Source organism: Carassius carassius, chromosome 13 (genome assembly GCF_963082965.1).
Source record: "Carassius carassius chromosome 13, fCarCar2.1, whole genome shotgun sequence".
Lineage (NCBI taxonomy): Eukaryota > Metazoa > Chordata > Actinopteri > Cypriniformes > Cyprinidae > Carassius > Carassius carassius.
In genome coordinates, this window is record NC_081767.1 from 28,024,751 (window position 1) to 28,046,433 (window position 21,683).

The 21,683-nt window shown below is 36.2% G+C and overlaps 2 protein-coding genes across 2 annotated transcripts in view; one reads left to right on the forward strand and one right to left on the reverse strand.

Moving 5' to 3' along the window:
* The first annotated feature begins 653 nt into the window (after positions 1-653).
* On the forward strand, positions 654-6,818 carry LOC132156276 (protein mono-ADP-ribosyltransferase PARP12-like). Its single transcript, XM_059565207.1, has 12 exons — positions 654-1,078; positions 1,920-2,055; positions 2,803-3,067; positions 3,209-3,322; positions 3,829-3,961; positions 4,377-4,560; positions 4,740-4,860; positions 5,041-5,137; positions 5,234-5,321; positions 5,530-5,660; positions 5,904-6,055; positions 6,209-6,818. The coding sequence occupies exons 1-12, from the start codon at positions 768-770 to the stop codon at positions 6,463-6,465; spliced, it is 1,989 nt and encodes a 662-aa protein (XP_059421190.1). The 5' UTR covers positions 654-767; the 3' UTR covers positions 6,466-6,818.
* Positions 6,819-7,750: 932 nt separating this feature from the next.
* LOC132156277 (thromboxane-A synthase-like) overlaps positions 7,751-21,683 on the reverse strand; it is a 58,048-nt gene continuing 44,115 nt past the window's right edge. Inside the window, exons 11-14 of the mRNA XM_059565208.1 lie at positions 9,330-9,418; positions 9,002-9,139; positions 8,363-8,525; positions 7,751-8,241 (exon numbers count right to left, since the gene is read on the reverse strand). Coding sequence (XP_059421191.1) covers positions 8,146-8,241; positions 8,363-8,525; positions 9,002-9,139; positions 9,330-9,418 — 486 coding nt within the window. The 3' untranslated portion in view covers positions 7,751-8,145. The remainder of the gene's footprint in view (positions 8,242-8,362; positions 8,526-9,001; positions 9,140-9,329; positions 9,419-21,683) is intronic.

Here is a 21,683-nt window from a genome sequence, read left to right on the forward strand (position 1 = left end):
GTTGAAGATACATCATACCATTTACCAGTTCAAACTGACCTGACGTTATAAATCACAGCTCAACTGTCAGCAAATGTTTCCACATTTAATCAATAATTAATTTATAAGATTCTGCTCGCAATCACACTTTTTATGTTGTCATCTCACGCTAATAACATACATGAAATTACATTTTGTTTTATTATTGTTATTAATTATTGTTGTTAATTACCAAGCTCCATCAATACATTTTATATCAAGTGACAATGACAAGGGTATTATGATACTGGTTACTTTAGTTAAAACAATGTTTTGTTTTTTTTTTTAACCTTTTTTTTTCTTTTTCTTTGCGATGTAATAAGGGGAAATACTTTACCTCATTACCAACCTAAAGAAAAATTAGGCTGTCACTCTGAATTTGTGGATATGAAATTTTAAGTTTTTTACACCATTGTCCAAGAGGATAGGATCAAAAATGACCATGACCATTTAAAATTTTATGTCAATTAAATTATTGAGGGAGCTAAAAATAAGTAATGAGATTTCATTCCAGAATGACCCTGACTGGACCTGGTGTTTTTTCTACCATCTCAGATGATTCCTGTCCTCTCCTGACCATCACTTCACCCCCTTAAATTTGTCAATATATAGCTGGTGACGACTCGTTTCACGCAGCAGAGGGAGACAAAGCAGTATCAGTTTCGCTTTCGTTTCCGTTTAAATGCCCCAAAACATCGGCCAAACCCAAGAAGTGGTGAAAACCAGTGTCGTTGAGGGAATCTACGAAGATGTATGACGTTTCAAGACACATATTTAACTTTATCTGCAAACACGAGGGCTGTTCGGACTATGGTCAAGTCGAGAGGAGTTTACGGCAGAGTTTCACGGTGGCGGATCAGGTTTTGTCTCAGGTGCTCGATGATCACCAGAGGTTTGTTATAGTTCAGGATGAAGACTCGAATCCCAGAAGCGCTAAGCCAGATGCTGACAGCCTGATCTTAGCCAAAACCTCACTCCGACTGAGTAAACATGACAAATGCCCCGGGTGTGAAGACCTACACCTGTGCAGGTACTTTGTATGTGGAAATTGCAGATTTGGGTAAGTAAACTTGAGTTCCATCTTAGGTCACTTGTTAGATAATATGGACGATTGTCGTTTTCAAGGAAGCGTTTTTCGACATTTATTCCTTAAAAGGTTCTAGCTTTGTGTTGTGTTAGTACTAGGTCCTGTTTATTTACTAGTGAGTGATTCATTGGGACTAGTAGCTTTAATTTAACTACTGTAATGTTTCAAGTGACACCTAACTACCATTGTTATTTCTGACATTGCACATTTAGTCACTGTTTACATGTAATACTGCAGTATTACATGTAGGATCTATTACAGTTGTTGCTGGTAACTGTTTCAGTTTCACCACTAGTAGGCCCTTAAATTCACTAAGTCATTAATTTAGTAGTAATTCGGTTATTGGGATCTATTCCAGTTTGCTTTGTACAAATTGAACAGATACTAGTACAGGGTATTACTAGTAACATTTTAGTCTTATAGTTAAATTTAAAACCTTACTAGTAAGTAGCCATTTGATTAGTTATTATATACAGTATAATGAGTAAAAAGGCAATAGCACCTAGTATGATGAGAAATGTTACCAGTATTAATGCTTGTCTCATAAAAAAGTACTAATATTTAGTTTAAGAACTAGTAAAGTCAGAATAGGCGCCAGCAATAATTGTAATACAGTGTACAAACTAAATTTATTTGGTTAATAATGAATAATATTTACACATTACAATATTAAACACAATTTTTGTTTAATTAGACACAATTACACACAAGTATATAAATACACTACATTTGATGTTTATATGGATATTTCTATGTTTCTTTACAATTTCACCTACTATAAATGTGTTTAATTTTCATTATTTGTCATTCTTAGGATAAAATGCAAAAATTCCCATGACTTGACATCAGCACATAATTCTGACCTCCTGAAGAAGCATGATCTTCATGGCCTGGCGAGTGGAGAGTTGTTTCAACTTCTGCTTCAAAACGACCCCTCATTATTTCCAGAGGTCAATATCTGTTAAACAGCTTTACTAGTTATCTCATAATTCATTCAAATGACTCTTGGAAAGTTATGTCAGACTCTGCAAGGTATTTGAAGTTGACTTTAAAAGATCTAGATTGTGTAAACATTAACTTTTCACTTACATGGGCATTTCTCACTGCATAAGAAGGGAATTGATTGCAGCAGCTGCTCAGGCTTTTTATCTGTTTTCCATATCTGCATCCTGTGTTGATGATTTCAATTTTTTAAAGAAATATTAATCTTAAAAATTTACAATTTTATGAAAATGTTTTCGCCCTCAGGCCTTCCAGGATGTAGATGAATTTGTTGTTTCTTCAGAACAGATTTGAAGAAATGTATCTCTTGCTCACCAATGGATCATCTTCAGTGAATGGGTGCCGTCAGAATAAGGTTCCAAACAGCTGATAAAAAAATCACAATAATCCACAAGTAATCAGCAGGATTCCATTACTTGTAGATTATTGTGATGTTTTTTTTTTAAATCAGCTCTTTAGAACTCTCATTCTGACGGCACCCATTCACTGCAGAGGATACATTGATATGCAAGTGATGTAATGCTAAATTTCTCCAAATCTGTTTCGATGAATGGCCTGAGAGTGAGCTAATTTTCAGCCAAGCATTTTTGGGTGAACTATTCTTTTTACATGATAATCTTCTAATAATGTGTTATGTATTTTTTTCATTATACAGTGTATGACTCTTGATTTTTTGTGATGTGTTTACTGTCTAGGTGTGCTTCCACTACAACAAGGGAAAAGGTGAATATGGCAGCTGTAAATATAAGACATCCTGTAGCAACCTGCACCTCTGCCTGCACTTCCTGCAGGATGACTGTAAATTTGGAGCAGCTTGCAAAAGGACTCACAGCTTCAATGCACATGCTCTGAAAATCCTGAATACTCGAGGGCTCAGTTCAGAAAACATGCGAAAACTGCTCAGGCTTTACAAGAGCAAGTTACTGATTGCTTCTTCAGTTTTCAAGAAGAAAGAGACAGGTGAATGAAAGAAAAAGAGACACTGATTGTGTTTTTGTAATTTAGCATTAATTATTTAGAACAAAAGTGCTGTAGATTACCGCTGTGCTTGTCTTTTTTTCTCGTCCATGTCTATTTTCATTCTGTTTTCAATCTGGACAGTAGCTCTACCTGAAGTGAAAGGACGCACCAGACACAAATCCAGTGGCTCTGTCAGTGAATCGGATCAGAATGAAATCTGTCTCTTTTTCATACGCACTGGATGTAGTTTCAAAGGTGATGTCACTGAATAAGCACATTTACTTAACCTTGTGATTCATAATTGAAAATACATGTATGTATTATTCTTAAAAATCATTAACAGACTATTTTGTGAGCACAATTTGTTTTATAGTCTATAAATAAATAAATATAATATACAACCCGAATTCCGGAAAAGTTGGGACGTTTTTTAAATTTTAATAAAATTAAAACTAAAAGACTTTCAAATCACATGAGCCAATATTTTATTCACAATAGAACATAGATAACATAGCAAATGTTTAAACTGAGAAATTTTACACTTTTATCCACTTAATTAGCTCATTTAAAATTTAATGCCTGCTACAGGTCTTCAGGTTGTAATTAGAGGCTATTTTGTGCTTAAAATATGGGAAATACATCAGTGCTTTGAAATACGGTGCAGCAGTGCAAAAGTGGTTGAGAAACTCTTTAAGTCAAGCAAGAAATATTTGCCTAAGTTTGTGTTTTTTTGTAACATCCCATTATTTGTGTTCCTCTAGACAAGTGTGTCCGTTTTCACCACCATCTACCCTATAAATGGCAGATATTACAGAAGGATGGGATTACATGGAGTGACTTGCCGAATGAAGAGGAGATTGAGAAGGCGTACTGCAGTCCAGCTAATGTTTTGTGGTATAAACAGATCTTATATGTGTATTTACTGGTATTTTAATGGGTTTTCAAATAACCTTCGTATTGCAAATCTATTGTTCCATCACATCCCAAAGTTACACATGCCACTGCAGAAATGCACTCTCAACCATGATTGATCTACAGTATTCTGTGATAGCAAGTGTCCAATAAGAGGGAAGGTTACTGAGACAAAATTAGTTAATGTAAATTAAAATGCTTTTACTATGTGACGTGAGTGTACATGATTTTGAACTTTTTTAATTTGTATTTTTATATAACTTATATTATTGTGGAAAAAACATTTAGTGCTCAAATAAATATTTGCATTGGCATGTGTATCTGAAGTGGCCAGTAAAGGTATTGTGGTTTGTCTTGTCTTTTTAACACTTTTTTTTCCCCCACCTCCATATGGTAGTATTAATGAGAGCAGCACAGGGAATCAGGTAGTGGACTTCATGTCAATGACTTGTGGAGTGTCAGATGTGCGTCGGCTGTCCACAGCATCTTCTGTTACTAAACCCCCTCACTTCATTCTGACCACTGAATGGATCTGGTACTGGAGGAATGACAAGGGAGGTTGGACAGAGTATGGCAAAGGGGTCAGTGGCACATTGCATCACAATAGCTCTAAAATAATACGATTCTAAAACCTGAGTTTGAACAATCATCTGTGATGTTACATTTAACATGATGTAAAATAGCAATTATTTGTTTCAATATATGATACAAAAAACAGCTTTAAACTACATTTCACAGCAGTTTTTGTTGAATCTTACAGGAAGATCCTAAATTTGTGGCATCAGTCACTTCAGAAGACCTTGAGAAACATTACCTGGCTGACAGTGAAAAGGAAATTTCATTTACTTCACAGAACCATCAATACATCCTCAAATTTAAAGGTACTTAACAGTGATGTTAGCTCCTGTTAACCATTTTTTTCCTTTAATGAAATAAAGTATAGTAAATGAAAACCTTATATGGACACGAGAAATGTTGCTTTTGGAAAACTAAACTAAAAATGTAAAAAAAAAACAACAACAAAAAATTAACAAAAAAGGATTATGGTAATTCATTTTCAGAGATGTGTCAGAAAAATCTCAAGCACAAAACTGAAAGAGACGTTAGAAGAAGACCACGTTTTGTTTCTGCTCAAGATGTCAAGAGCAAAATCAAGGGGTATGATAAACCATAGCATTTGTCCATTACATGCACACTTATTACACATGATTGGTCTGTTGTTCAGTGCACTTCAGTGTATTGTGTTTTAATTAGAAGTGAGTCTCCAGACAGCTCAGCATCTTCTTCTGTGGAAGTTCCACCTTACTGGGACAAAGGAGCTCTTGATAACTTCACATACAAGGTACACAGTCCAATCACACAGAGTACAAAGAGGTCAAATGGTTATTAATCACTTTGGATATCAATTCTGTACTGTACTTAGGATTATAGATGAAGATGAATACTTCCAAGTTATAAAGTTTTTACATTTGTTGAAAAGCATCAGGTACCAACAGTCATGTTACATATCAATGCAAAATTTCTGAAATGAAACCAGTTTGTTTCCTCAGATTGTTCCTCTGCAAAGCACTTCAAAGGAATACCAAAGGGTGGGTGCAATGTTTAGTAGAACACAGCCCAAAAGCGTCATTCACAGCATTGAAAGAGTGCAGAATCTTTCTCTCTGGAAGGTCTTTCAGTGGTAAGTTTTTTCACATTTCACTACTAGAAAAACATCAACTTTACTGGAAGAAAGTTTATTTGCACAAAGCCATTACATGCAGTAATTCAGCTATACTGTAGCCGTATACGTCATAGCTTTTTGATCATCAAACAAAAGATACAAGAGCTTATCTCAGTTCTGAGCTATTTTAGTGGGCATATGAAGTACATTGTTTAATATTCATTGATCTGATGAATCCATTATACCATGTTTTTTTCCTAGGCAAAAGGAACAGATGAATAAGAGAAATGGAGGGAGTGCATTTGACCAGCGTTACCTTTTCCACGGTACAGATGAGTCTCTCATAGCAGCGATTTGTGAGCAAAACTTTGACTGGAGGATGTGTGGAAGTCATGGGACACTTTATGGGAAAGGTATTAACATATTTGTACTATAATATTTACATATTCTTATAACAGTTCTTTACCTTGTCATGTGGTCTACAATGAAAGAGTTATTATTGAATGCTTTCTCAAATATTGGGCATTTTTGAAAGGGTTATTTATTACATTTTTTTATGTTTACAGGCAGCTATTTTGCCAGAGATTCTTCATACTCTGACAGATATGCAAAATCCAGGAACGGCAAGACCAAGAAGATGTTTGTGGCACTGGTGCTGGTCGGAAACTTCACAAGGGGTAACAATATGTTAGTCCGTCCTCCACAGAAACCCACAAGCCAAGGCTTTTATGACAGCTGTGTTGATAATGAGACTAACCCGGCCATTTTTGTTGTGTTTGAGAAGTTCCAGGTCTATCCCGAGTACATCATTGAATACTCTTAATTTGTATAGTATTGAAATACTTTTTCGAAATATATTTCAGAGGTCTTCTCGTCTATCTTAAAATACTTATGGAATACCTACCAATCTCAAACTGTTACACAGACGATTTATGTTAACATCACTAAATATAACCTACAACTCTTGTGCATGTTTCAAGTAAAAGATTGTAGGGAATTACATAATTAGTAATGGTGTTTAATCATAATTAATTTCACTAATAAATCCTCTATGGCAGACTGCACTGTGCAGTGAAAATTTTAAACTGTTATAAAAAATATATATGCAAAATAACAGGATTTTATGTAGATGATTGTATTTCCTTGTTGGCTATGGCACTGAAAAAAAAAACAATTTCAAAAGACAAAACAATAACAAAATATTATTCAGTTTTATTGCACAAGATTTTAAAGCACATGAAAATGATTAAGTTGACAATTGTATGAAAACTAACCATTACTCATAGCCATTATATTTAGATTTTTATGTAATTCATATTTGATTTATGTTAATGTTGAATGATGTGCATGGAATTAAAGTACCGATACTGTTATTATTACTTTCATTGTTGTAATAAAAAAAAATAACATATATAAAATATAAAAAACTATTTTTGTTTTTATGTATATTTTTTTATATGTTTTATAAAAATGTTATTGGATCAGCAAATTAAAAAATGCTATTTCTCTCATGAATGTGCTAAGGAAAACTAGGGTGGATGTCTACAAGTTAAATATCGGTCTGTTAGTGACACAAAGTTACCATATGGCTTCAGAGAACTTGTCGGATGGACCGCTTCTATTATGCATAAAGACATCCAACTTTTGTGTTTGGGCTAATTATATAATAACAAAAGTTCATTTCTGGGTGAACTGTCCCTTTAAATATATCAGCCTCTGAGTTGGTATTTGACTGAAGCTTTGCTTACTGTTTCCAACCATCAAATTCCTGGACCTTTGGGAAAATGCTGATATGCAAAGTACAGCATAGCTATAAACAAAAGCTCTAAGAGAGTTGTTCTGTTAATCAAATCTCTAGATAGAAGCTCCCAAAATCGTAGCATTTATACATTCCTTTGAGGTGTGGGTCTAAAATGTTGATATCAAATGAAATGTGTAACTGAAGATAAATACACCTAGTCTGAATGAAAAACTATTTATGTAACACTTTTGATTTCAAATTATTTGAAAATGTCAGTTTGTGGAGTTCATACCCTGATTAAACTATCACATTCAACTTGCATCATATTCTGTACACTCAACCCTTAAAAATCACATCACTCTCGGTCTTCATTGCAGCTTAATGTAATATAAATTATTTAAAATCAGCATAATCATCAGGAGCTCAAACATGTCACTGGCAGTAAAGGCAAGACATGTCCAATCCCAGTTCCTGCTATCAAATCATTTGCATCAAACAGATTTTCTTTAATGTACTGTAGTTGCATTTACATTTGAGGGACTTGTGCGTATGTGTGATGCTTTTCTCATATGTACATCTTTGCCTTAGTTGTAAATTAATAGTGTTGAATTCAGTTTCATTTAAATGAGTAGCACAGATACATTTTATTTAGTTGTCAGGTGATTCCAGAATAAGAATTTAGATTTTAGGCAATCGATCCATTCTAAATAATATGATTAGAATGGATTAGATCAAACTGCCCAAGTAACAACTAAAACTCCATCAGGATTCATCCTCAAAATTCTCCCTCTTGGTGATTTTGACCAAAATACCATTCTTGGGTCCAAGGGTGGTGTGCGACTTCAACTCCAGAGGAACCTGTGTGACATACAATATAGATTGTCCACTTGTTTTGTATCTCAGAAAACCTCCACATCTGTGGAAAACCGAGTTTTCATGCATACTAAAGCTGTAGTTTTTCAGTGTAATGATAACAAACCTCAGTGTCCTCGCAGGCCATCATGTTAAACCTCCTAAATATGTGAAGCAGAGCCATTTTAATCTCCAGCTGGGCCAATCTCATGCCCACACAGCTGCGTGGCCCCGCTCCAAACGGCAGATACACAAATGGGTGCCGGCTGGCCTTGGCTTCTGGAGTGAACCTGAGACAAATACAGAGTTAATTATGAGCACATCACATGGGAGGCATGCAAATAAAATGCAGAAAGATTTGTGTACATCTAAAAAAATGGTTTTGATAACATTGTTTAATAAGGCTCATTTATTTGATAAAAAAATAAAGCAAAAACTTATATTGTGAAATAGTTTATATGAACTTTTCTATTTTAAGATATTTTTGAATGTAATTATTCCTGGTGGCTGAATTTTCAGCAGCCTTAACTCCAGTCATTTCTTATTATTATCAATGTTGAAAACCATTGGGCTGTCTTATATTTGGATTGATATATACGTATATACAGAATTCTTGGTTAATTTATTTGAAATCGAAATCTTCTATAGCATTTTTAATGTCTTTTCTACTTATCAATGTTTGTTACAATATTATCAATGTAATGCATCCTTGCTGAACAATGTAATGCATCCTTTATTCCCCAAAAATGACTTAAAGACAGTTCACCTCTCCGGGATGAATTTCTCAGGTTCAGTCCAGTACTCTGGGTCATAGTGAAGGAAACCTGCAGCGATTTCCAGAGATGATCCTTTAGGCAGAAGCTGGCCGTTCACCACAGTGTCTTGATCAACATCTCGTGCAAATCTGTGACCAAATAAACAAAACCCACATGATATTCAAGATTCCATTTCCAATAGATATCTTTTCAAGTAACTGAAGTCTAAAAACATGTAAGAGCCTTAATAGTGTTATTAATATTCTTGCATTCTTGTGGTTCTGTGTGATGTGATTGAACTGGTTATATATATATATATATAAGTAATAGCTGTCATACCTGAACGCAGGTGGGTAGAGTCTGAGAGACTCGCTTATAACCATGTCTAAATACTTCAGCTCTTGGACATTAGTGTAATCTGCAGTCTCCTGAAACAGAGAATTAAACTTTTTAAGCATGACAACAACAATATCTCTACAGTTACCATGTATGGCCAATAGATGGAAGCACAGCAGCAATAATTTCTCACATAAAATGGCTTTTATAACAATGAAGTTAAAAAATATTTTTTTTCTACTATATATATATATATATATATATATATATATATATATTAAAAAAAATTCTTTGTGATCAATATTTTTACTGTCTTTTGAAAATGAGCAGATAGCAAATCAATGTAGCGATTTATGTAGATGCCTAGTGTATCCTGAAATTATGTGTGTATATATACATACATATATACACAGAAGAAGCCTTTGTTTGAACTGAAATGGAAGCAGACGCAGCCCAGCAGGCTATGCTAAGCAGTCTATCACTGCATGTCTCTGTGAAAATAGGGGTCAGGTAGTGAGCACGCACCCGTACAGTTCTGCCCACATCCTCTGCCTCTGAGGCCCCCAGACATGCAATGTGGGCATTATAAATGACTAGCTGCTCTCAAGTCACTCTGTTCAACCAGTAAAAGCATCCATTGGACAAATGAGAGGATGCAGCAGGGTGAGAAAAGGGGCAGATTCTGGCACGCTGGATACATCCTCCACACGCACCCGCCCCCCTATTGGCAGGCTACACTATTAGCTCTCGTCAGGCTTCACTGTGGTTTCAGTGTAGAGTGATATGGCAGAGATGAAACGCTGTTAGGGGCAGCACTTTGTCTTGCTGAAGCAGACTAGCTGGTTTGGATGGTGTGGTATGTGATGTTCTTTGACAACAGACTCACCATGAACTGAGAGGTTTTCTTAGATTTACGACTGTAAAGACTTGTAAGGGACTCCTGTTTTCTGCAGGAGGGTGTTTTTGGGTTCTATTTCGACAAGTCTTTGACTGTTCAGTCACGTCTCATGCATTCAAGAAGTTCATTTAAAAAGCTGTCACAAGAACCTGCGCTCCTTTCCATTTCCATTCCATTTTCTTTTTCTTTTTTGTAGCGGTTATGATAAATAGAAAGAAACAACAATAATAATGTTTGCCTTCACAAGCAATACTTACAATTTACTTGACTATGGAGAATATTTGTAAGAATACCAGTACTGCATATCAAACATATTTTACTGCATCTCTGCCCAAAACTACAATGCGATCAATATTTACCTTTCTATGCCATTTGTTTCAGTATGAAAGAGGATTTTTTGATTCTCTTGGCACAGCTCTTGTGTTATTTCAGTCATTTCTATGAGAGAATGTGAACTATTCACCGTATTGCTGCAAACCCCTATGTTTATTCTGACTCGCAGCCTCAAGTATGACTAAATTTAACTCCGCTGATGCACACTGATGCCTCGAAAATCACAAAGCAAGGTCAGACGGCCTTCTAGACAGGCTAGCCAATTTTTCACGTCTCGGTTGAGTCTCTTTTTCATTCTTTTTTATGCTTTTATCAAACAAACAAACAAACAAAAGCCCAGTGCAAAGATTGATGTCAGGGATAGATTATGCACAATCATGCTATAATGCATGTGCAATACCTTCCTTTATTAACAACTGATCAGAGACTGCAGGCAATTTTGTTCTGAAGAGGTCAAAGAAGAGCTCAGATGAACCCAGTACAAATGAAAGATATATATAAGAAGTCAGACAGGGTAAAATCAGCCTGCTTTCATCTTGTGAGGATATTTCTTGTTTAATAAGTGTGCTAAACCTTGTTTGTGGACCGACACTTAGCTAAGCTACAATATAATGAGATCACTGGTGAAGAAACAAGGGATTCTGGGACTAAAATATGGCAAAAGCAACTTCAATCCTTGTGTAAATATGTTTACAGTCCCCTCGCCCTCAAACATGTTGATTATTGGCCCTCTTTAGAGTTCAAGATGTGCTTCAGATGTTACCGTGTTTCTTAATTCACAACAGACACGCTCTGAATTTAATTGCATATTTGCTTGTTCTCATGTGGCAACAACAAACACGTTCCACTATACAAGTAACCTAATGCATTCTCATTAAGTATATAAAAAAAAAATCACTTAAAAAGTAACAGAACATATCATTAAAATCCAAAAGACCATACCATTGGAATTAATAAAACAAGAAACGCAGGTCTCTGCGGAAATGCTTTGACCTAAAAATACTCAAACATTTCCTTCAAATTCATTTTAAGAGAGACAAAAAAATCCTTGCCGCGTTCAAAGGAGCACCCTGCTAAAACAACTCATTTCCCTGCATATTTCTGTGCCCCTTAGTATTAATATCAGGCTCTTTTCAGCAAATGAGATTCATTTCTCTTGCGTGAGTGTGTGTGAAGTATTCGCAGGCCTTGGAGCACAAGCAGCCTGCCTCTTCACGTCTGCCCATCTCCCTTATTTATGCTCCTGCCTTCATTCACGTCATAGAGGAGGCAATCAATCAGTTCTGAATTTTAGACATTTAGCCTCCTGTTTACAAATGGCTGCCTATGATATGTGTGTATGCATGTGTGATGGGAATTTTTGGTGAAACTGGATGAGCATATAGCTGACATAACATCAGTGGAAATCAACTGGTTTTGCTTCAGGATGCAGATTTTACATTGGACATCCAATGGCAACCCAGCATGAAAATGTGCAGCAAAACAGTTTTTAACATTGATAATATTAAATCTTTCATATGCATCAAATCAGCATATTAGAATTATTTCTGAAGGATCATGTGACACTGAAAGACTGAAGAAAAAGCTGCTGAAATTTTAGTTCCACCAACACAAATAATTAATAATAAAATAATTAATTTAATATATGTTAAATATTTTTAAATGAAAAACAGCTATTTTAAATTGTAATAATATTTAAGATTTTTTTTTCTTTTAAAAAATGTAAACCAACTCCCAACTTCTGAATTGTAAAGTATATCTCCTTATATTATATCATAATTCCTTATAGTTGGATATATATTATCCTTGCTGTGCAAATCCACAAGTTGAAAGCCAATTTACATTACTGTAAATGTAGCCCTACAGTTCTATGGGAAAATGCAGGTTGAATGGTGCGTACAAGATGAGAACGGCTAACATGGCTCCTTATCTCACCCATCCCTTAAGGTTTCCACAGAAAGAGCTATTTATTGTTACTGATAGTGATGGAGGCTTGCATGTTCAGACAGGAGATGCTCAAGAGTGCCGTTACTGCATAAGCACAGTGAGTCTTATCTTGCATTGTCTTCTGGTAGTGTAAAACAGATAGGCACATGTTTCTAAAACCACAGATAATTGTGCATTATACAAGCGAATCTCAACAGTACATTCAAAACCAAAAAAGAAGAATCATAACCTTCATTCAGTAATGGCTTCCTGAAATACGTTCATTAATTTCAGGGCAATATATACATTATAACAACAAAATAACTGCTTTTCCATTCAACAAAATTAACACGTTTTTGGCAGTTTAGAATTGTAAATGGTGAAACTCATGAATTAACATCTCTGGTTTCTCTCAAGCCCGGAAATCAGCCCCCTGCAGAGACTATTTCCTTGGCCAAATGGTTAATTAGGGAAGCTAATTGCAGGGAGTGTCACAGACATTGATTGTGCTCTTATCAACTGGAGACAGCCTATGTCAGAAGACTGTGGGCCGGCTGTATGAATGATACAGTCCTAGCCAATGCCTAAACTAGAGAATGAAGGACAAACAATGGGCAAACTAATTAAAAATGCCTAATTAAGATCACCTGAGCAGAAAATCAATACTTTGTCATGGTCTGAATAGCTGAAAGAGGAGAATTTGTCCCAGCTCAAGTCACAAGGCCTCTGCAGGCATGGAAAATCTGAAAATTAGACAATTTCGGCTGCCACATTGACATATTTCTGAATGAAACTGAAGATTCACAATAGACTTTATATTTTGGGAACTGAATGGATCATGAGAAGTGAGTGCTGAGCCAGACTTGAATGTGAGTTGTACTGTATGTTGAGGACTGCTCTGATGAAACCCCACCGGCACCACATTTTGAGAAGGCTATATAACCAAAATGTGGAGACTGAAGGACGAGTTCATCCTTGAGAACATCTTAGTGTATCCCAAAAGTAAAGTCTTCTTTGCTATCACACACCAGGTAGTACTGGTCTTAAAGGTCCCGTTCTTCGTGCTTTTTTGAAGCTTTGATTGTGTTTACAGTGTGAAACATAACCTGTGTTCACCTTTCGGTTGAACACAGCGGTTCCTGTGTTGTGATTCGACAGCAGCTGAGCACAGGCTGCCCTCCTGGAAACGCGATTGGTCTAGTTTTGAGAAGCAAGTAGGCAGGATTTGTTTTGAAAACCTGGCAATCCTGATCTGAACGCACGTGCTGGAGATGTCACAGGAGCATTTTTACTGACGAGATGTGCATGAAAATCGCATTTGATTTTTTTGCACAGCCCTAACATCTAGTTAACAAAGCTAAACAGCGTTGCCCTTTGTGTAATAAGTTACAGAAACTGTTAAACGCACCAACTTAAATAATAAAATACACTTACCGGTTGTGGTCCATAAACAACGCCTTCTCCAGACAAAGTGGGAACTGCTCCATCTTTCAAGAATAATCTTTGTGCGAATCCGACATCAAACTGATTGAGATTAAGGAAGCTGTCCTCAGCAAAATGTGCTGCACATAGTTTTACATGTGGATTATAATTTTCGGGAACCGAGTTAAAAATAAATTGTATCCATTGATCTCTAAGTACAGCGTCCCTGGGAAGCCCAAACAAAGATGATTGGACTCCGAGATTGAACTTTGAGCTTTAGAATTTAACAGATATTATTTATACTCTAACAACAACATTACACACTAACTAAAGTTTAAAACATGGGATCACGAAGAATGGGACCTTTTCAATTGTGAGGTTCACAACAAATAACCCTACCGTGTATATTCTGAATGTGTCCTGCTGTCTTAATTTTATTCTGAGCAAAAAATAATGACTACCATACACTTTTACCATGATATACATAAGACAAACCACTAAGTTTGACCCATTTGAGAGCTAGTTTTGAATCATTTAAAATACAATAAAATTTAGTATGATCTTTTTTTATTTTATATATTTTAACAAGTGCTGGTCAGAATAAGTATGTTTAATTTTTACATAAATGTTACATGATGCTATTATTTAGTAAACACATTTAATATGCCTTTCTATTTAAAATCACTTTAATTTGATAAAGACATTAATATAATGGGACGTTCTATCTATCTATCTATCTATCTATCTATCTATCTATCTATCTATCTATCTATCTATCTATCTATCTATCTATCTATCTATCTATCTATCTCTCTCTCTCTCTCTCTCTCTCTATATATATATATATATATATAATATAATGCTTTCACATAGATTATAACTCCAGTGCAGTTGGGAGCTTCTGCAACACAATGGTGGGAGGGACAAACAACAATAAAGACACAGCAGATGGATTTAAATCTAAATCCCAAATGAAACATATTTTTGCAATAACCGGCATTGTGGACTGTGATTCTTGCACTGGATTGTTTCACTTTAAAGAATGAGGTTTCCATGTACACTTCTTTTAATAATGCATTCGTTCAAAAGGTTTGAGCTGTTCCAGCCCAATGTTTAGAGAAGCGCCGGGAGAATTCAGACTGAAAATATCTAATCTATAGAAGGGAATGCTGGGTAGTGGTGCATCTCAGTTTCATCCACAATGATTGGGCTCCATCGAGGCTGCATCCCAGCCCCCGGCCCCGCTACACTCCTCTTTACCTCTGTCCCTTTGGCTAGGCCGTGAACCCACTGTGCATCTCATCCATGTGCCTGATGCTCATTATGTTCTTCACATGGCCTTGCTGTGTGTCTGTGATAGAGCTATTACTGCCCAGCGCTGCCTTCGGGATTTAACTCCCCCATCCCACCACCACAGACCTGGACACCTTTTATTCAATTTGACTTAATGTGCAGGAAAATACAACCATAATGGACAATCAAATGACGGGTCATGAGGCTCCCTGCTACAAAAGCAATTATGAGGGGTTTTTGCCATCATGATTCCGCCAGTGAGTGCAGCTAAAATGCTCATTATGCTGGATGCAAATCCACATGCTTTCGGTCACCTTTGCCTCTGCCAGACAGGAATACCTACCTTCACTTATTATGCAAGCATTGTAGTCTGTCAAATTATTTATGTATTATATATATTAAATATTAGAGAGTACATATTTTAGCTTCATGGTTATCGGCGGTGATGTTGAGGACAGGTCACAATTGTCACAACAAACTGTTTTTTTTTCTTTTTGGGGGGGGGGGTATATGTAATTTATAATTAAGAATGATGTTGCGGACAGGTCATGATGGTTAACCAGGTGTCCGACAACTGAGTAGTCAATTAGTAAGGTTGACTAATTCATCTAAATGTATTATATATCAATATATATCTCTATCTATCAATATATAAGTTACAATACAATGCATTTACTTCAGTGTAGAACTAGTGAATGTTTTTTTTAACTGATTTTTACACGCACACACACATTTACATGTTACTGTATGTATTAAATTTACTGAAATCTTTCATTTAGATGCACTACTCAACCTGTATCTTATTTAAAACTAGCAGTTTAATCAAGTGTAGTTGGGTGGGTGTGTATGAATCTGTATGTGTATGGTTTTAAAAGATGTGTCTTCACAGCATTTCACTCCATCTAGCTTTTTTTGTTTTATTTTTTGACTCAGGAACAAGTCTTCTGTCAAATTCCCGAGATATGTGTGTGGTTCGGTGGTTAGGTGAACTTAAACCATCTTAATTATACAAGACGTCCTTAAGGCTGATCACAGAAATAGTGAATTAGTGAAAATGTTTTAGCATATCCCAACATGCGATACAGATATATGCACGATATTTGAATAAAGCCTAACGATGGCAGGTAAATAATGAGGCACATTTTCATTGCCACAGTGTGTGCTTCATTAGCATATCCCCCCCGGAGCCCCGGCTTAGGTGGTTCTCAAACAATGGCAAGCATCTGATAGCTGTTGACATTCTACACGCGCGTCAGGATGACTGCTGGAGGATTTGTTATGGTTGCTTAAATCAGGCACATTACAAGTCTCCTTCCTTCCTGTCCCAAGGGACCTTACATATTCTCTGGCCCTTCTACAGTGGCAGCAGTGGTTTGATGACTCCATCTGCTCCATTCCATTACACATACAGCGGTGATTGAAACGGCCAGCACAAAGACCAAATAACAAACAAGGGAGTCATATAGCGCCTTCACCAGTATCAACATCATAACGACAAAATGGAGACATCTGTTCAGAGGAAACTTAGCGAAAGTGCCTCTTTATTCTGCATGATACAATACTGGTTGATATGAAAACCCTGTTAGGTAACATCGCAAGGGTGATGAAGTGGACCATGACTGTTTGTGCATGAATGGACATGCCTTATGTGTGTTTGTGTGTGTGTGTGTGTCTGCTTGAGAAGTCAATTGGGACATGCAGAGCACTTGAAAAAGTACAGATGACCTGCTGCCTGTAGGTGGGACTGAAATATCTCAATATTAGGACTCAAGTTTGACATATGCAGCCCCACGTAGCTCTTTTTCTTTTCTGCTTATACTGCCCTGGGGAGAGAGGGGAGCGGAAACGAGATGGGGAATGTAAAACAAAGAGAAATCTTGATGCTCTCACTTTTTCCTTCATTTTCTGCATCCAGAGGGGATGTTTCTGTCTTTCTCTCTGCTGTCTTTAACCTGAAGCACAATAGGAGCGTTAGGCATCACCTTAAGCAGTGGATAGAGTTTCTCCGTGCGTACACACAAATGCACACTTACACACTTGTGCAAATTATTGTCTGATCTCAGCATTTTCTTGGCGAAGTAGCAGTTTATAGAAACTACTTTAAAGCTGATGTCTGAAACATTTGAATGCTATTCCAGTTAAATGTGCAGATATTTCTTTTTTTGATGCAACTGTTCAGAAGTTTGAGGTTGGTTTTATTTCTTATGCTCACCAAGACTGCATTAAAAATAATAATATTGTGTAATATTGTTAGAATTTAAATAACTTTCCCATGTTAATATAGTTTTAATATGTAATTATTTCTGTCATGCAGAGCTGAAGTTTTTAACAATTTAATGCATACTTCCTGAATTAAAGTATTAATTGATAAAAAAATATTACTGACCTTACATCTTACAAACTTTTTAATTGTAGTGTATTTATTTTATTGACAAAATTGGCATTCACACAATTTTTACTGGAAAACAGCTAATTATTCTAAATAGAAAAAAAGGGTCAAGTGTTCAATTTGACACTTGAGATGACACTATCAAATTCATACACTAGATGGCACGGTACAGTGTCTTCTTGCTAAGATAACACTGGAAATCTAATAAACACACAAAATACACCGCATATAAATGACAGGCTATAATTTGTCAATATACTTTTTAATGATACTTATCTGTCATCTTAGATACCATTTTTTTTAAACCAAGCTTTGCATTCTGGCATCATATAAATCATGCTGTCTCTAAATTTGGCCAAAAAAAATAAAAAATAAAAAAATAAAAATAACCACCAGAACAAGTGCACTGTCTAGGTAGGCAGCACAATAGGTTTTGTAACACCAAACACCTTGAAGCTTATTTTAGCCTCTCTCTCCATCTATTGTTCTCTTCAAGGATCTGCTCACGTGACGCATTAAAATGAAAGATAAAAGTCAGCGCAAGCAGACTAAATCGCGCTAGAAGCACAATCAAGCTATTTGCACTCATTCAAGTACACAGTGTATACATAATTTCCTAAATTCTAAATGCGAGAGGCGAGGCTGTTGCATTAGCAATGAGAGAGCCATAAGCCACATCAATGGAAACTGACAGATACAACGCTGTGGTTCCGGAAGGATCAAAGGCTGTGTTATTGAATTTAGCGGGGGAGAATCAAGCTCTTTATTCAGGTTGGAGTGCTATCAGGGAAGGGAGAGGAGCCCATCACTGCTCTGAATGAGGGAAAGAGCCGCCTGGAGGCCGAGCCTCAGAGGAACGTCACCTATTGAATTATTCACAGATAGGAAAAGCTAGCTACCGTCTGTTTCCTCCTTTTGCCATCTTTCTTTGCTATTTTCACCGTGTCTCTGTGCAGCATTCTTTATGATGTCCTCTTTTACTGTACATGCTCTCTAGATTTTCATTCTCTCTCTTCCTTTTAAAAACACACTCCGCTGACCAAATCATTAAGAGAATAGTTCACCCAAAAATGTATTCTGTCATTAATTCCGCCATTTCTCTCACCCTCATCATGTCCCATAATTGACTTTTAAACTTCAGAATGGACACAAAAGCACCATAAAAGTGCTTTTAAAAGACCAGATGACTCTTGAACTATATTCCCAATCTTATTCAGTTGTATGGTAGCTTGAGATGATTGATTGAGATCTAAATTGCCTAAATTGGCTATTGTATGACTTCAGAAGACTTGGAATGTTCACATGAGTCGTATAGACTATTTTAAGTGCTTTAGAGTACTTTTTCAGTACAAATTTTGCCATGGAAAAAAATTATGTCATACGGGTTTGGAATGACATGAGGGTAAGTAACATGACAAGATGAAAATTTTCATCTTTGTGTCTTCTATGTGTACATTTTTCTGCATCTTTGATTTCCACTAATCAAATGACTTTTACATAGGCCGTTTTATATTATTTTAATAAATGCAGCTAATCTGTATTATCACCATGATATTTAATTATATTAATAACAATTTGGAGATGCCATAAACGGTAATGATTCAGCGTAAATATACAGTACCGTTAAAGTATTGGTCAGTAATTAGGGAGTAATTTTCACCAAAATATTAAACAGCACAGCTGTTTTCAACACTGGTAATAATAAATGTTTCTTGAGCAGCAAATCAGCATATGTGAATGATCATGTGATTACTAAAGATTTTTTTTTAATATTATAATAGAAACATTATTCTAAAGCATTTTTTAAATCTGTTGATATTTTAAAGTTGCATTTTTTCATAGTATGGTTTTTACAGAATTTTGATCCAATAAAAGTATCTTGGAGGGGTGAGGTGTTCAAGTCACAACATTAACTACTGGGGTGCCTCAGGGCTCAGTTCTTGGACCACTTCTCTTCTCTGTCTACATGGCATCATTAGGTTCTGTCATTCAGAAACATGGCTTTTCATACCACTGCTATGCTGATGACACTCAACTCTACCTCTCATTCCATCCTGATTATCCGACGGTAGCTATTCGCATCTCAGCTTGTCTAACAGACATTTCTTCCTGGATGATGGACCATCACCTTCAACTCAACCTTGCCAAGAAAGAACTGCTTGTGATTCCACAAACCCATCGTTTCATCACAATTTCACCATCAAGTTAGGCACATCAACCATAACTCCTTCAAAAACAGCTAGAAGCCTTGAAGTTATGATTGATGATCAGCTGACTTTCTCAGACCACATTGCTAAAACTGTCCGATCCTGGAGATTTGCTTTATTCAACATCAAGAAGATCAGGCCCTTTCTTTCGGAACATGCTGCACAACTCCTTGTTCAAGCTCTTGTTCTGTCCAGGCTGGACTATTGCAATGCCCTCTTGGCAGGTCTTCCAGCCAATTCTATCAAACCTTTACAATTAATTCAGAACGCGGCAGCAAGATAAATTTTTAATGAGCCAAAAAGAATACACGTCACACCTCTGTTTATCAATTTGCACTGGCTTCCAATAGCTGCTCACATAAAATTCAAGGCATTGATGTTTGCCTACAAAACCACCACTGGCTGTGCACCCATTTACCTAATTTTGTTACTTCAGATTTATGTGCCCTAGAAGCTTGCGTTCTGCAAGTGAACGTCGCTTGATTGTGCCATCCCAAAAAAGCACAAAGTCACTTTTACGGACTTTTAAATTAAATGTTCCCTCCTGGTGGAATGACCTCCCCAACTCAATCCGAGGCTGAGTCCTTAGCCATCTTCAAGAATCGGCTTAAAACACATCTCTTCCATCTTTATTTCACCCTCTAACTTTAACACTCACTATTCTAATTCTATTCTTAAAAAAACAAATCGAACTACCTTTCTAATCTTTTTGTATTCTGTTTTCTTTTTATTTATTATATTATTTAAAATCCCATGCTACGTGTACTGTGTTACCCTAACTGAGACTTGTTATAGCACTTATATATCATTGCTCTTTTTGTTGTTTTTGATTGCTTCCACTGTCCTCATCTGTAAGTCGCTTTGGATAAAAGCATCTGCTAAATGAATAAATGTAAATGTAAAATGTAATGCAATAAATGCTGCCAGAGATAATAAATTGGCGAGAATTCTTAGAAAAAAATATTGGGGGGAAAAAATTACTTTTTAAAAATCTAAACTTTGAATGGTAGTCTAATTTACTTTGTTCCTTTTTTTATTGGGGTAAATCATGACCCAAACATGTTTTATCTCTTGTCCCGAAGGAGAAAGAGAGAGAGAGAGAGAGAGAGAGAGAGAGAGAGAGAGAGAGAGAGAGAGAGAACATGCATTTGTTGTCTTCCTTTCTCTCTCTCGCTCTATTTGTCTCTCTGTGGGAGAGGTCTTAGCTGGAAACATGTAATTTTGCTCACTTTCTTGCCTCTTTGCCCCCGTCTCCCGCCTCTGGATGACTCATTAGGTAGTGCTCTGCTTCAGCTCCCTGTTATTTATGTAGATAAAAAGGCAAATTAATGATGGGCACCCAGGATGGCACCACACAGACTAGGAAGGGAAAATGAAAGGCTAGAATGGCAGACACAATGTGAGCAGCCGGTGATATGTTCACCAATCAGTGGAGCGAACCATTCACATGTTTGCCACTTAAACTGTCCCAGTGGTAAAAATCAAACTGGTAAATAAATGACAGTAATTCCGGAACTCACCCTTGACAAAGTTTAAGGTCACGGATGTGTAAGTGAGAACTGGTAATTTATCACAGCCACATTTATATATTGTTAAAGGGATAGTTCACAAAAAAAATCATGTTTCTGTTGTTATTTACTCAACCTCATGTTTCAAACCTGTACCTGTAAGACTTTAAGTAGGAAGTTTTTTTTTTTTTTTACTAAATGTCTAAGCTGCTCCATTCCCGTGAACAGATGCTGCAATGATTCAAAAAGAATGAAAAACGGCATAAACAATAAATACAGTCAATACGACTTGTGTACTATATTCTAGGTATTCACAAGCCATTCAATAGATCTGACGATAGATTCACTTGACCTAACTTTCAAATCATATTTGCACTTCAG